We start from the raw sequence: 14,442 nt of genomic DNA, 5'->3' as shown, positions 1-14,442 counted from the left end.
TCATACGAACTTTTTATTTTATTTGTAAAAAAATATTATGGAAGACGAAACTGTGGATGCCAGTTTCACATGCTTTTCTGTGCACTTATATGCACATACACTCACCCAAGCAAAAACACATAAACAGAATTATTTTTTTTTTTTCATAAGCATTATGCAGATGTTTTCCCTCTCCATGTTTTAACAAAATTTTAAATATTATCCTTATCACAAATACATGTATTGCAATACTATTACCTTTATACATTGCAACTATGTTGGGTCCAAACTTAGTATGTTTAGACTGCTAAGCAGCTATGGATTTCATTTAACCCAGTCATTCTGTGCCTCATATCCCTGCAGTAGTTTCGGCTTCTGCTATATACCAGGGAAATCCAGAAAAGCTGTGATAAATTCAAAGGTTCCATGAACCCATTAATATCTGAGTACAACATATAAAAATAAACTTTTCTATAGCAACCTACACAATGGAATATATATCTATTCTAAGCTTTTACAATCAAATTGGCAGCAAAACAGCATTGCTAAAACATTTTCTCTATATCACATTCAAATAGCTTATGATCAAGAACATAAATCTAAAAACCTTGCTGCAAAACATTTTAACTCTTTAAATAGTACAGAAACCCTCTATGGTGCCACTGCAGTTACTTGTCTAGAGAGGATTAAGATAAATCATAGGGCTTTAAAAAAAAAAACCTAAAAATGGTAATGCCTTATAAATTGAAAGAGTACCCTTATTTTAAACAAAACTCTTTCAGCTGTTAAAATATTTTATATAACAGATAAAAGATTTTACACACACTCTCTTTTTTATAAACAATCACAAGCCTCTTCTCTATCAGACTTGCCTGCCCTCTTTCCATAAGGACTTGCTCTTATTGACCCAAAACACCAGGTGCTTATCTTTTCCCTGTTAATAACAAAACCTAACTTATTTCTTGCATTCTTTTTGATCTTTCACACCTTTATTCTATTATCTGGTTGCTTAGAGGTTGAATACAACATAATGAATGTCTTGCTTTGCTCTTTGGCCATTGACATTCCAATCAAAAGAATGGCCTATCTTAATTCACTTTCTGTATAACCAACTTTCTTATACATTCACTTATAATGTTTCAAAATATCAACAAATAGTCACTACTATTGAAAGTAAACTCTAAAACCTAAACCTTTCATAGAAAATTTCTCAAAGGTAAGCATGAACAGTTTATGCTTCGGGTCTAGACAGTTTTATCAAGCTAGCTACTGGATTTTATAGCAATGGCACATTCCTCCATTTTACTATCACAGAGTACTTTCACGAGATCCTCAATGGTCACATTAGTATCCTTTCTTTTCCAACTCAGAAGCATTTGAAAGACAACTTCTTTAAAACCCCTGTTCCTGTAGTCTTCTTTTATTCTGTCTACATCAGCTGATGCAAGTGATAGCTTTCTCCCTAAACAAAAGAGATTTAGGGTACAAATTAAGAAACAATGCAAAGCAAGTCATCAGAAAAATGTTATAAATCTCTTTTCATTAATGTAGGTACACAATATGGATATCATAGGACTTATATATCCTGAAAATCTCAATTGATGTGTAGGTTTGTGTTTTCGTATGCATGCACAAAGATTTCTGAGCTGAAAAATGCTGATATACAAATTATTTATATAAATATTTATAGGTATATATATATATCAAAACATAAAATGTTGTGACATCAAGGATATATATACATCCATAAGATAAATATCATCTGTCAAGACTGAAAAAAATGGTGACCTCAAAAGGGTTTGTCTTGTACACATTAATAAAGAATCTCCAAATTATTTTAAAAAGACACAAAATTAATTTATTAACAAAACTCCTCTCCATCTTCTAGGTGAAAATGAAGCAACATCTTTCAAGTTCTATAGAGGAATATCACCAAGTGCGACCATAGAGAGCAGAGAGGAAGAAAGATTAGACAGCAAACTTAGAAGCATGGATATATCCAAGCACTTGTTGTTTCTGCTTTTCTTTTAGGCAAAGCATTCTAAAGCTACAACAGTAATTCTTTTGTTGCTATGATATTGGAAAAAAGTGTGTAAAAGGTTAAAAGAAACAGAATCCGCCCATTTGTGAATGAAGGGGAGGTTTGGGGATGAATTTTGTTACTTGTGTTATTTTTTCCATTCCTTATTAAATTCCAATCAAAAAGCTTTGCTTTCAAAATATTTTTGTATATCACTTAAATACCTAAAAAACTAACCAGCTGATGAACAACAACCTATAATTTCTACATCTTTATTCCTTTAATTGTAGTTCTTTTATAGAAGACAAAACAAAAGAAAGTTCTAAAAGACTCGAGCAAATAACTGCAGTTAAAGACTAAAGCATAGTTAGAAATGTACTTATTTACAATAAGAAGTTAAAAAACACAAACAAAGCCTTACAAATAATTTTATTTCAAGGTGTGCTAATTTTAATCCAAATAGTGGAACTCATGAAATCCCTACAATACACTGTAAACATGTGGCACAAGCCTGAGAAAGGTAAAATAAGTTTGCTGACAAAATCATCTCTGAAACAAGGAAATATATAAAAGCTATGATTCAAAGTTCTAGGACTACTTGAAACTTTTCTGATTCCTCTATATTTAAATAATTATATACATCTCAGAATAATTAGTGAGAGATATTCTTCAATATCAAGGGTTAGCGTTGATGCTGCTTGCATGTTCAAAACAAAAAAGCCAGAAGCAGATTGAGGCTTCAAACAGCAAAGCTTTATGTGCTTCTCCTCTCTTTCTGTCTGTTTGTGTGTGCAAGAGCATGCAGTGTTGGCTGTCCTCTTTCTCTCTCATCTTTGCAGACCACGTTTCACTTGTTTCAGCATAAAGTAATGATATATTTAACCAGAAATCTTGTCAATGAATTTAAGCACCTTTAACATCCATTATTAAGGTCAGTTTGATTCCAGTTGCAAGAATATGAAAACAGCAGCCTCCTTGCAAGTATGTCAGCATTTATCACTGAACTGCAACTATTTTTTTTATGTCATGCCCTTTAAAGAGTGATCTGGCACCATGATTCAGGATCAATTTATGAAAAGGAAATTTTATGACAAATCATGCAAATGGTCAGCTTACCCAGTCTTTCAATCCTGCTTTCATCACTAAGGTTGAAGGCTGCTATATTGATATCTTTCTCCTGAACTAATCTCTGTAACTCTAAATAAATAATGAATTAAAAATATATCATATAATAAAGACACAAAAAAGAAAAAAGAAAAGCTTTAAATGCGCATCACACATAAGAAAGCATATAAAAAAAATTTCATGCCTAAAAAGAACACTAAACATTACAAATTTCCTGCAAACATTTCTATGAGGGTGTATATTCCCAAAAGCAAATCTTTATTTAGCTTTTGTCATACGTTATGCAAAGTTAGTGTTGAGTAAATTTTCTTTACTGTTCTGGTTAGTTAAACTTATAATTTGCTACAAACCATACTGATTAATCTGCCTCAACACTATAATAGTAAATTACTATATGGTTTAATCATGTTAAAATAAATAGAAAAACCTACGCCTCAAATAAAATATCTATTTGAAAGGCTTTGGTGTGATTTTAACTTTATATACCTTCTCTGCTAAACATTTCCATGACATGTTCCCTTTTAGATGCATCTTGAAGACTCTGGTCATCATTTCCTCTCAATTCTCTCCTGTGCCGCAGACGTGTCATGACACCAATATTAGGAGAAGAAATATTGAAATATCTCATGTCTTGGTGTATATGCACTTGCCCAATTTGAGGATTAGAAACATTCATCTGTCCTCCTGGATGAACTTCTAAGCTGACATTCCCAAACCGTCTGGACTTACTCCTTTCATCTGAAACATAATATAAGTAATAAGGGGTTACAGGTTTTGATTTCTGAATTACACTTCTTAATCTACTGAGCATAAGTTTAAAGTATGGAACAAATTTAATATACATGTAGTGTATAAAGTTAATTTTCTGGTTGTTGTGAAAATTACATACCTTAATAAACAAGGCACAATAAGAAATATGTGTTGTGCAATTAGTCAATATCTCTGGTCTGCTCCAGCCAATGCTCCACATTGTAATGTCCAAATAACTATCCCCACCCTTTCTCTGCTACCCCATAACTCGGTTTTATTCGTTTTGATAGTGCTGACCAGTATTTGCTACTATATTTGCATTTTGCTTGAACTGTGTTCATTTTTTCATGCCAATCATTTAGGTATGCACATTGATATTCAACTATCAAAGCTTTGTTTCATAAAAAAAGCATTTATTTTAGGAGGACCACTCATTAAATACTCACTGGCACGTCAGCTCCAAATTATTTTACTGAGTGCATAGCACAACCATAGATATATTAGAACAAATAACTGTTCATATTATTACTAGCAATGCTTGATGCAGTTGTATGATTCAATACATATATTTTTGCTTATTTTATGACGACGGAAAGCCAACCTTTACTCCTTCTTGTGGATGATTTGCTTTTCCTTGGTGTTGCCATTGTGTTTGTGAATTTTTTTTTTTTTTTTAGGCTATGTTGTCATTTTGACAGTCATTTATACTTGAATAAGTAACCAAAATCAAAATCTAATCGGGGACTTGCCAGCTGGAAATCCCGATAACAAATGTTTTAGTCACACAAATTACTATTATCAGGAATATGAATAAGAATAGTCTAAAATTCCATACAAACAGTTCTGGGGCACACTAAAATCATTGTTTTAATCTCAAATTAATTAATTTTTCTGTGCCTCTACAATAAAACAGGGTACACATCCCGCGTTTTCTGTGTAGACAACAACAGATCCAAAGTGATTTCCCCTAGCCATACGATTGTGACGTCCCCTTGGTTGTCACGCCCACTTTTTCATTTTTCGCAAATTCTTAATTAATTTTGTCAAAGATTTGTGAAATCTGACCTAAATCAAAAGTTGCATAAAATTTTTAATATTTAACTTATTTATGTGTGACATGTCTTTTGGCTTTAATATAATCAGTACCTTATTTATGGTGAGTGTATGTTATAATTCATCTTTTTAGATTTCCGTGGCCAGCATGGCTGATGTGTATGAGTCTGTGTTGTGCGTGAAAAATGAAGTATTTGTTTACAGAATACCACCTCGTCCATCTAACAGAGGATACCGGTAAGCCTCAATAACAGCTTTAAAGGTTTATTTATCTTAAAGTTGTAAGTTATTTAATAAACTGCACTTTCTTCAATTTCCTAACCAACTGTTGCATGAGTACCAGTCGTAGGAGAGACTTCATATCCATGGTGTACTAACACGGTGATAGAAATCGAATGTTAAGATTAAATTTTGCTTACGTTTAAAAGATTAAGAAAAAAGGGACACTTTTTTACGACTGTAAAATAATATTTTATAGTTAAGTGTCTTGCCTTTTACAAATATGACTGTTGATTGGCTCTGTTTTTATTTGCCACTAAACTGTTTGCATGAGTATATAGACCACCTGCTAATTTGCAAGATTTATTTTCATTTGCAAGTAATACATGTAATAGAGTATTGGTAATAGAAACATAATAAAATTATCTTCACTCTTCTGTACTACTAATCTTAAAATTTTAAAAAACATAACAAATATTACAAAAAAAGCACATTGAATAAATCTCAGAAATGAGTGTGATCATGTGTGTAGTTATTATGAAGCATTTGCAAATCCACACCATTTGTCTGATCAGTACTAAATTTGGCAGTGCCATACTTGATATCTTCGGGAAGGTCATAGCCTGTTTTCAGTTGATTTAGATTTCTCCTTAGCATGTTTATATTTAATGTTTATTTTCTGTATTTTAAGATATTGCCAGTGGCTTCAAATGACAAAAATTTACTGTGCAATCCCAGTTGCAGAGTACCTGTATGTCACGGAACGGGTGGCTCAAAAACTCTCTCGCACCAGACAAATGCGCGTTCTTTCAACAAATAACAAAACGATTGCCTCAGGCTGCCCAAATCATGTTTATGTCATTGTCGAGTGGCACAGGACTTAACATTACAAACTACAACACAAATATGCATCAATAACAACTCGCCTCAATGCCTCGTTCTCAAGGCAATAAACATCTAACGCTAACCACAATGTTTACATCCGGAGGACTTCCCCGATCAGTCTCAACTTAGTCAAATATCTCTCAAAGTATAACGATTACACTCCTCGCACTCTCTCCTAGCAATGAGGTTCCAGTTCCGTCTACTATCTTAAGACCTCACTAGCAATCGTTGAGTGCATTACAGTTCATCACCCCTCTTAGGGTTGTCGCTCTCCACATGACCAGCCTCTAGAATCCAATAACGGCAAATACATAGCAGATAATCTTCGGTTATGTCACAGGGCTCCTAGCCCATGTGCTGCTGTTTGCTGAACCAAAATCATGGTGATCACAGAATGGTCCTCGGAGGCGATTCTTCTTTATCCAGAATGGCTCCAGTTAAATCCCTCATACAATTAAAACCATGTCTAGGCGAGGTAAATCCAAAAACGTGTCAGTACCGCATCGCATCCAGCGTTCTACTTTACACCAAATCTCAACTAGGGAGATTTACAACCCATCGTGACTCAGGCGCGTCTTCTTCTCTCGGTATCCTGGTTCTGAGTAAATTTCCACAACTCATTCCTGCCAAAACCTACTGGTGAACTGTGCTCACTAAACACTTTCGGTCACAGTTAACCCTTTCCTATCTAATGTTTTCATCCATTCAGCCATATATTACACATACACTTTTAGTCCATGAACCGCAAAAGGGTTAAATATTCTGAAAAATACACGAGTCACAGACTGGCCTGTGACACTGTACTATGCAGCACAAATTTAAAAACCTTTATTTCAGATGGCATCCATGCAGGAGCAAAAGAGAGAGGAATGCAAGGAAAAGAAGGGTTGGACAGGGCAGCTTTGCTCAAATCATTGGGGCTTTGTTCCTAAACAAAAGCTGTTAAGCAGAACTGCCTTTATTCTTTTCCATGCCTTCATCACACTTTTAAGACTTTATTTGCACTGAAAACCTTCTGCTCCATCTTGCTGCTTATTTTGTCACTAGGTTCTTGTAGTTGATAATAATGTATTTTGACAACAGCTGACTTCTGCATTTGCTGAATTATAAAAAGTTTGCATATCATGATTTTATTTTAGTTGATTGCCAAGAGGATGAATAGATACAGTTTTTTCTATCTATTTATCTATTACTCTTCATGCATCAGGTTGCACATAAGGCCTCACCCAGTGTCCGCCACCGATGTCGATCGGCTGAAACCTGCTCCACGTGACCCCATGTCCAGCCCTTTCCTTTCATCTCCCTGTCCACTGTTCTTCTCCAAGTTTCCTTTTCGCCAGTCAGGCTTGAATCTCCACCTCTGCATCCCCGGGGTGTTTGCCATTTTGGACCCAAGATAGGTGAAACTGTCAACTTCCTCAATCTATTCTCCATTTAGTTTGATGCTGTCTTGGACTCTGGCGTTCACTCTCGTGCTTTTCGTTTTCTTTGCGCTGACCTTCAAGCCAAGGTTTCCAGCTGTTTCTGAGCAGGCATTTGTTTTTTCCTGCATGTCTTGGTGGCGGTGTGAAACAGGGCAATGTCATCAGCAAAGTCCAAGTCTTCATAGTTGTACAGTTTTTGTATTCACTTGTAAAACTTGCTACATGATGTCCACATTGAAAAGATTGAAATATTTTGTTTTTTACTGATTAAAAATAGGACTAGAAAGTTAAGATTACATTCTACATAACTCCCGTTTATAATGTAACAGAGCCTCTGAGTGGAGCTTGGATACCCCTGATTGGACTGGAAGACTTAGGGTTGTAGCGAGAGGAAAGGATCTGTTTATAAAGCTGGAAGATAAAACATCAGGTATGTTATGATATTTAATTATAAGCTAACTTAATGTAGCATTACTATACTAAAACAAATACATTATTCTAGGTCTTGATCATGCATTATCCAACCATTTAGCTTCACTGCCCTATGAACAGTTCTTATTCAACAATTTGTAAATGATACCTGATTTCAAGCACCTGACTTTTGTAACCTCCTCTTCTGGTTTCAGCATGGTGTTGCATGCACTAGTGTAATTCATTTGTGCCATTACTTATTTAAATCTTCTTAACAGATAACAAATTTTTTTTTTTATAAGGGCCTTCATTCACCTCATTATCACGAGCTCCAGTCACAGAGAAATTTTCTGATAGATTGGAAATAAGCATGTTATCCTTATTTATTATACAGTGTTTTAAATATCAACATACAGAAAATTATAACATAAATTGCTATAATGCACAAAAACAATAATTTTTAAAAATTGCATTTGTTGCTGGACTGCTTTAATTGTAGGTGAATTATTCGCTCAGTGTCCAGTTGAAGCATACCCCAGCATTGCTGTTGAGCCAGTTATGGACTCCAGTCGATATTTTGTCATAAGGATAAAAGACCCCAGTGGTAAATATTTGCCTTGAATTATCAGTTGTATGCCACATCTGGAAAAAAAAGGGAGTGTTTTTACTTGCAAAAATTAACTGATAACTGCCAAAAAATAAATACAAAAGAGAAGTAAGAGAAAAAAAGACTGAGGCATTGTTAATTGATCTGCAGTTTTAATGCTTTCCTGCTCAGGAGTGCTTTAATTTTTTTTCTTTCAGTGTATTTTTCTCTCTTAATCGTTTCTCGACTTATTACCCTTGTCAAAAAGCTTCTGAGCATGAAAAATTACTTCTACATTTGGAGAGAACTGTTAATGCAGCTTTGAAGTAGTATTTGGCTTATGATTTTACAGGCAAATCAGCATTCATTGGGATTGGCTTTTCTGATCGCTCAGACTCATTTGACTTAAACGTTTCATTACAAGACCATTTCAAGTAAGTGTTAGTGTGACTACATATTGAAAGATTTTTTCATGAACCAATTTCAAATTTATTTTTCTGGTTATAAAGCATATATGCATTCTTGTAGAGTGTTAATCATGCAGGTAAGTTTGCATGGTCACACAAACACATATGCTGAGAGTTTTTATCACTGTTTTTCAGCGTATCAGCATATTTCCTGTGCCAGACTACTTCAGCAGATATTCCTGCTAATTTTACAAGAAATAAAATATCACCTGACCTTTAATTTTGTTTTTGAAAAATAATGTTTGAAAAGGCTCGGGTAAAAGTGTTTTAAGTAGCACTGATTTTAACACTACCGCTAGTGTATAATGTGGTTGCTAAAGTTACCTCCCATTCTAGACTGAGATCAACAGGAAACTAATCAAGTGTAAAATACTACCTCTGTTTGTTAACACTTATTGTCTACTATATGTATCAGTAGATAGTTTTCATATTATAAAGACTTACATTCTAAATCACACACACACACGTACTTTGATGTGTAAAAGTTTAGAAATTTTGAGTTTTTTCCCTCCACTGGTAAACGTTAGCCCAATCATCCCCCTTGTCAGGTGTGACGGTAAAGATATTGTCACAAACGCTTATTATTATTGCACAGTATCTAGCTCCATTAAAGAGCGGGTGGCATTAAAGGAAGTGTAAAGCAATAAAGAATGTGTTGTTTTTTTTAACACAGGTTTATGAGTTGTAAAGATATTATTTATTTGAAAGCCAAATAAAGAGATTTTTTTTCTGATTTATGTGTGTGTATCTATACGCAAAACTGTCTGAGTATAATGACGTGGTTTTATGTGTTATGTAAATGAAATTTGTAAATTTAAAACATACTTTATTTGTAAATATATCATTAAGGAAACTCCTATGATTTGTTAACACAGAATTAAAGTGTTGTAAAGATTTCTTATCTCTTATTATTTCTTATCATATATCTGACATCATAGAGGCAGATTTGTAAAATTTGGAACTTATGGTGAAACTAATTGTATGAAAAAGGAGAAAGAAATGCAGTTTCTTAAAGTGCAGTTTCAAGTGTGAACAACAAGTTTTAATTTGTTCATAGATGGCTCAAGCAAGAAGATGAGGCAAGCAAAGCAGCAGAGGATTTGGAAAAAGGCCCAAAACTTGATCTTGGCTTTAAAGAAGGGCAGACAATAACCCTAAATATAGGGGTAAGTGTTGGAGGTTGATTTTTCTATTGGTAATATGCAGCTAATACAAAGATCAAAACTTGTTTTTGAGGATGTTATTCCATCTTCAAAATGGTAAAGGCTGAAAGAAAGCCAAACTGTGTTTATTATTGTTGCTCTTCACATTTTGTTTTATATTTGGTTTCCACTGATGACTTTAAATTTATTTCTATTGTATTTTCTTTCATGTTTCAGAGTAAAAAAGGTGATGTTTCCAAACCCAAACCAAAGAGAGCAGTAGGAGGCCTTCTTCCACCTCCCCCAGGTCCAGGAAGTGTCAGGTTTCCTACTCCCCCTACAAATCAGAATTTCCCTTCAGCACCATCAGCTGTTAAACCTGCACCAAATGCTGTCCAGACATCCAGAAGTATAAGTCCTGCAAATGTTTCTAATAGTGGTACATCAAATGTTGATCTTTTACTTGACTTGGGGCCAAGTGACACATCATCAGCCTCACCTCTGGCCCCTTTACAATCACAGACACAGAATTTACCAGACCTTTGGGGTGATTTCACTGGAGCCAGCAGCAGCAGGTCAATAACAAATCTTAAATGAACAGATTATCAAGTATGTGAATATGTTGGGCAAATTTAAATTTTGGCTGAATGACAATACAGTCCTAGAAAGAGCTTGCAGTTCAGTATAGTGCACTGGGTGCAACATATTATTGTTACAGGTTTCTTCTAAAGTGAGCTGGTAAGGTTGGACACAGCAAAAATTTAGATGATGTATAATAAAATATATTTAGCATAGATGCACTGGCAAAGATAAGTTGCTATAGGCCTTAATAGCTTGTACTTTGTTTAGTGTATAAGCATATTCAAATGTTTGCAAATGATTTTATAACTCAGTGTAGACAAATCTTGCTCTTTGTTGGTTGGATGTTTAAAATTTTCAGTATTTATTTTTCTTTCTTGCAGTTCAGTCCCTCCTACAAATAATAACACAGCAATGGATGACTGGGTACAGTTCTGATGTGCGTTGCCGGTTCATGTACACCAACCTGAAAAATGGTTGTAGATTCAGGTTGTTTTTAGCTGAAAGATTGCAGCTCTTGCTAGCTGCAGTTTATGTTTCTAGATGAAAGAGACTAGATCTTTAAACCTTAGCTGTCTACATTGGTTTAAGTTCTTATTTATGCTGATATAAGCTGGAATCCAGAGTGACTTTATTTCTTTTATTGAGAAATTCCCACATACCATTATTTTATTTTATTACTGAATAGATAATGGTCTGGATTTTAGCATCATGTTTTGCTTTTTGAAGTTAATGTGAAATGTGCTGGTGAGAAAGTTCAGTTTGTCTCTAGAGAGAGTTTAAAGCATAGAAAATGCTTATTATAAATGGATCCTTCTTTACAGTGTGGATAAATTATTTTGATTTTTGAAACAGTATGATCTCTAGTTTATCATATAGTTTGGAATACTTAGAATGTCTTCATGTAGATCAGGCTCTTCTCAGACTGCCTCTTAGTGATATTTAAAACTTTTTTTTTTAAAAGGGAGGGGCATAATTTGGCTTATGTTACAAAAATAACAACAGTAACAAATAGCATTACAGGACCTCCATAAACAGGAAAAAAATCTATATATTGACAAATAGGAAATTAGACGCCTCAGTAGCATGAGTAGATTTTAATTTAAGCCTTCAAGATTTCTGTTTACCTGTTAATGAAATAATTAAATATATCCATTATGTAAACTCTGTTCATCAGGTACATTCCATCAGTAGCACTGTACAGGAAGTATTCATCATAGGGCACTTATTATCCACTGTGGTATTAAAACCATTTTTAAAATATGCATTTGTGTATGCAAAATAAATGCGTTTCCGAGTCATGATTGCGTGTTATCTTGACCCACTCTTATTTTGCATGCACACACATTATTAATATTTTGTAAGGAGGGATCAAAGCTGCGCCTGCCTTTCTTTCTCTCTTTCACTCACACAGAGACAGCAGTTTGTCTTGCTCACTCTTTAGTGCACAGTCTTAGGACTAAGTTGAAACCTATTCTTTCTAACTTCGGATCTTTTCAAAATACTCTCTACTGCAGCCACCATTTAAAAAAATATTTTACAATTTTTTAGAAACAGCATCTGGTGTTGAAGAAAATGAAGCTATTTGGGTAGGTTTTCATTCTGAGTATCTGACCTGCATAATACATCATTGTCATAGTTTTAGCTTATATATGGAAGCATAAACAGGAAGGCATCGAAGAGATTAAATTCACAAAGCTGTAAACCTCAAGAGTAACCAAAATTAAATTTTCATTATAGGGTAATTTTCTCAATGGAATCTTACCCTGCAACCGAAGAATGTTTTATGTTTCCGTGTTTAACTGTGTCTAACAAATTTCATTAAAAGTTACCTATCAAAGGGTGTGTATAGTTGATACAGTAATGCTTATGCCGAAAAAATACTGTGTTCTAGAATGTGTTAACCGGTTTATTTTTCAAGGAATTTGTTCTCAAACTCTGTTAACATCTGGTTTTTTGACAAAAATGGTGTTGGATTGTTCTTTAGAAAAACTGTGTAAAAGCCTTATATCTAACTTGTTAAATGTGTACTTGTATCGAACTCACATAAATTCATCCTATGAACATGTGCTCATACATGCACAGATTTGACGTTAAGAGTATGTGGAGGAGGGTGATAAATGTTGTCAGTCAGATGTTTCTTTACTATCCTGGTTTCATTAACACTGAGTCTGGCCAATGACTATAGCTGACATGCAACTTTGGTCTTTACCTGTTCTCACATTGGTTAGTATTATAGTTAATTCCATGGTGGCAGGGGTGTTAATGTGTTAGAAATCTTGCTACATGTCTCTTGTGATTCTATGGTAAATTGTCATTAATTGTAGTTTAATCCACAAAAATATAGAGTTGTTTCCTGCAGAATTTTCCAAAGAAATTGCAACATGAATGTATGTGCAATGCAGACATAAGTGTTGGTTTTCTGCTTGTATACTTTCTTTATAAAACCTTATTTTCTCCAGTCTTGCTGTAAAACTGACAGGTTGTTAAGTCTTTTTCCTTTATTCTGTTTAAATGTTTGAGACTGAATATCGTTGATGACAGATGATTCATTTATTTATAGTCTGATATGTGCTGCAGTGTGTTGTATGATAGCATTTGAGTTTGGTGACTGGTGGATGGGACTGTCAGGGACATAGGTGTGACTTTCCAGTTGGCACCAAGTCTTGTCACTGTCTTGAATGTTGAGTGGTATAAAACGAGAGAATTTTGTCAGACTGACCATTCATTCTTTTTTTTTTTAAAGTAATCTTGTGCTATGTATATATTGATTAATACTTAGAGATACAGCTGGATCATAATGTAGATGAAGCAAAGATGATTTCCAATTGTAAATTATTCTTACAGCATTTATGTCCATTGTTTACTAGGATTCCCTTGGTAGTTTATTTTTATGGTTTTAAAACTTTTAGCAATGAAAGGATGTTATTCTTCAAGATTAAACTGTTTTTGTGTTAATGCAAATAAATATGAGTGTGCATATGTGCATGCTTTGCTTTCATTTGCATAACAAACTTTTCATGAATGTTCAAGCTCTTCATCACCTTTCCAACCAATCATTACTGAAAAGTTACATTCAGCTATACCCAATGTCTCTTGTATCCTTTTTCACATATAGCAAATTAGATGGCACCTCATCTCTGTTCCTCTTGTCTTAACAATTAAAAATTGCAGTTGTTTCGTCCATCATTTTCTTGAATTTATTTTCCGAACTGATGCTGACTGGTCACTAATGTTGAACAGACAAAGCCTTTTTAACTCATCACGAAAAATACTTCACGTGTAAGTTATAATTTTTCACTAAAATCCCTATGTGCTGTAGTCGAATCGACTAGTGCCTCAGATCTGCTAATGGTTGAATCAACCGGACTTCCCCGATCTGCCGATAGTTTTTTTTTTTAAAATTAACGTGAACACAAGTTGTTTTGCTTTAAAATATAGTATTTAATTTTAATCATTTCACACGACTGTTGAGACTCTTTACCAAGTACAGTTTCGATACATAAATATACTGTTCTATGCAAACTGCAAGTGAAGAAATACATGAAATCGAACCCAGTAAATCGTAAGTGCAACCTGTCTTTCATTTGTCTCTTCTGGGATACTACTAATACTATTATCAACAGTCAACGTTCACAATATAAAAACACATAATAAGCACGTTACATCACTACTTTATGTAAGGTGACCAGACGTCCCGCATTTGGCGGGACAGTCCCGCTTTTGACCTCTTGTCCCGCCTGAATATCGGGCGGGACGCCCAATGTCCCGCTTTCTGGCTTTCTGGCAAGTCCATCAACTG

The 14,442-nt window shown here is 34.4% G+C and overlaps 2 protein-coding genes across 4 annotated transcripts; one reads left to right on the top strand and one right to left on the bottom strand.

The window, feature by feature from the left end:
* LOC112556445 lies at positions 1 to 4,836 on the bottom strand. 3 transcript variants are annotated; one of them, XM_025225463.1, is made up of 4 exons: positions 4,476 to 4,836; positions 3,611 to 3,862; positions 3,116 to 3,196; positions 1 to 1,441 (listed from the first exon to the last, which is right to left on the bottom strand). In XM_025225463.1, exons 1-4 carry the CDS (start codon positions 4,519 to 4,521, stop codon positions 1,242 to 1,244), a joined length of 579 nt encoding a protein of 192 aa, XP_025081248.1. In that variant the 5' UTR covers positions 4,522 to 4,836; the 3' UTR covers positions 1 to 1,241. The 3 variants fall into 3 exon arrangements, with proteins under 3 accessions (XP_025081248.1, XP_025081249.1, XP_025081250.1); XM_025225464.1 differs by having other exon boundaries at positions 4,014 to 4,835; XM_025225465.1 differs by having other exon boundaries at positions 4,321 to 4,835.
* A 100-nt stretch (positions 4,837 to 4,936) lies between these two features.
* Positions 4,937 to 13,824, top strand: LOC112556443 (adaptin ear-binding coat-associated protein 1-like). Its single transcript, XM_025225459.1, has 7 exons — positions 4,937 to 5,164; positions 7,785 to 7,885; positions 8,366 to 8,470; positions 8,805 to 8,886; positions 9,977 to 10,085; positions 10,299 to 10,636; positions 11,024 to 13,824. The coding sequence occupies exons 1-7, from the start codon at positions 5,076 to 5,078 to the stop codon at positions 11,076 to 11,078; spliced, it is 879 nt and encodes a 292-aa protein (XP_025081244.1). The 5' UTR covers positions 4,937 to 5,075; the 3' UTR covers positions 11,079 to 13,824.
* Positions 13,825 to 14,442: the final 618 nt, after the last annotated feature.

The sequence above is a fragment of the Pomacea canaliculata genome, linkage group LG2, assembly GCF_003073045.1.
Source record: "Pomacea canaliculata isolate SZHN2017 linkage group LG2, ASM307304v1, whole genome shotgun sequence".
NCBI classification, from domain to species: domain Eukaryota; kingdom Metazoa; phylum Mollusca; class Gastropoda; order Architaenioglossa; family Ampullariidae; genus Pomacea; species Pomacea canaliculata.
Note: the sequence above shows the minus strand (reverse complement) of the source record. Positions and strands in the feature narration are given on the sequence as shown.

Coding starts and splice junctions, on each gene's coding strand:
- LOC112556445 (XM_025225463.1), bottom strand. CDS start 4,521: ATGGCAACACCAAGGAAAAGCAAATCATCCACAAGAAGGAGTAAAG. Junction 3,863..4,475: donor ATCCACAAGAAGGAGTAAAG/GTTGGCTTTCCG, acceptor ATTATGTTTCAG/ATGAAAGGAGTAAGTCCAGA. Junction 1,442..3,115: donor AAGCAGGATTGAAAGACTGG/GTAAGCTGACCA, acceptor TCTTTTGTTTAG/GGAGAAAGCTATCACTTGCA.
- LOC112556443 (XM_025225459.1), top strand. CDS start 5,076: ATGGCTGATGTGTATGAGTCTGTGTTGTGCGTGAAAAATGAAGTATTT. Junction 8,471..8,804: donor AAGGATAAAAGACCCCAGTG/GTAAATATTTGC, acceptor ATGATTTTACAG/GCAAATCAGCATTCATTGGG. Junction 10,637..11,023: donor ACTGGAGCCAGCAGCAGCAG/GTCAATAACAAA, acceptor TCTTTCTTGCAG/TTCAGTCCCTCCTACAAATA.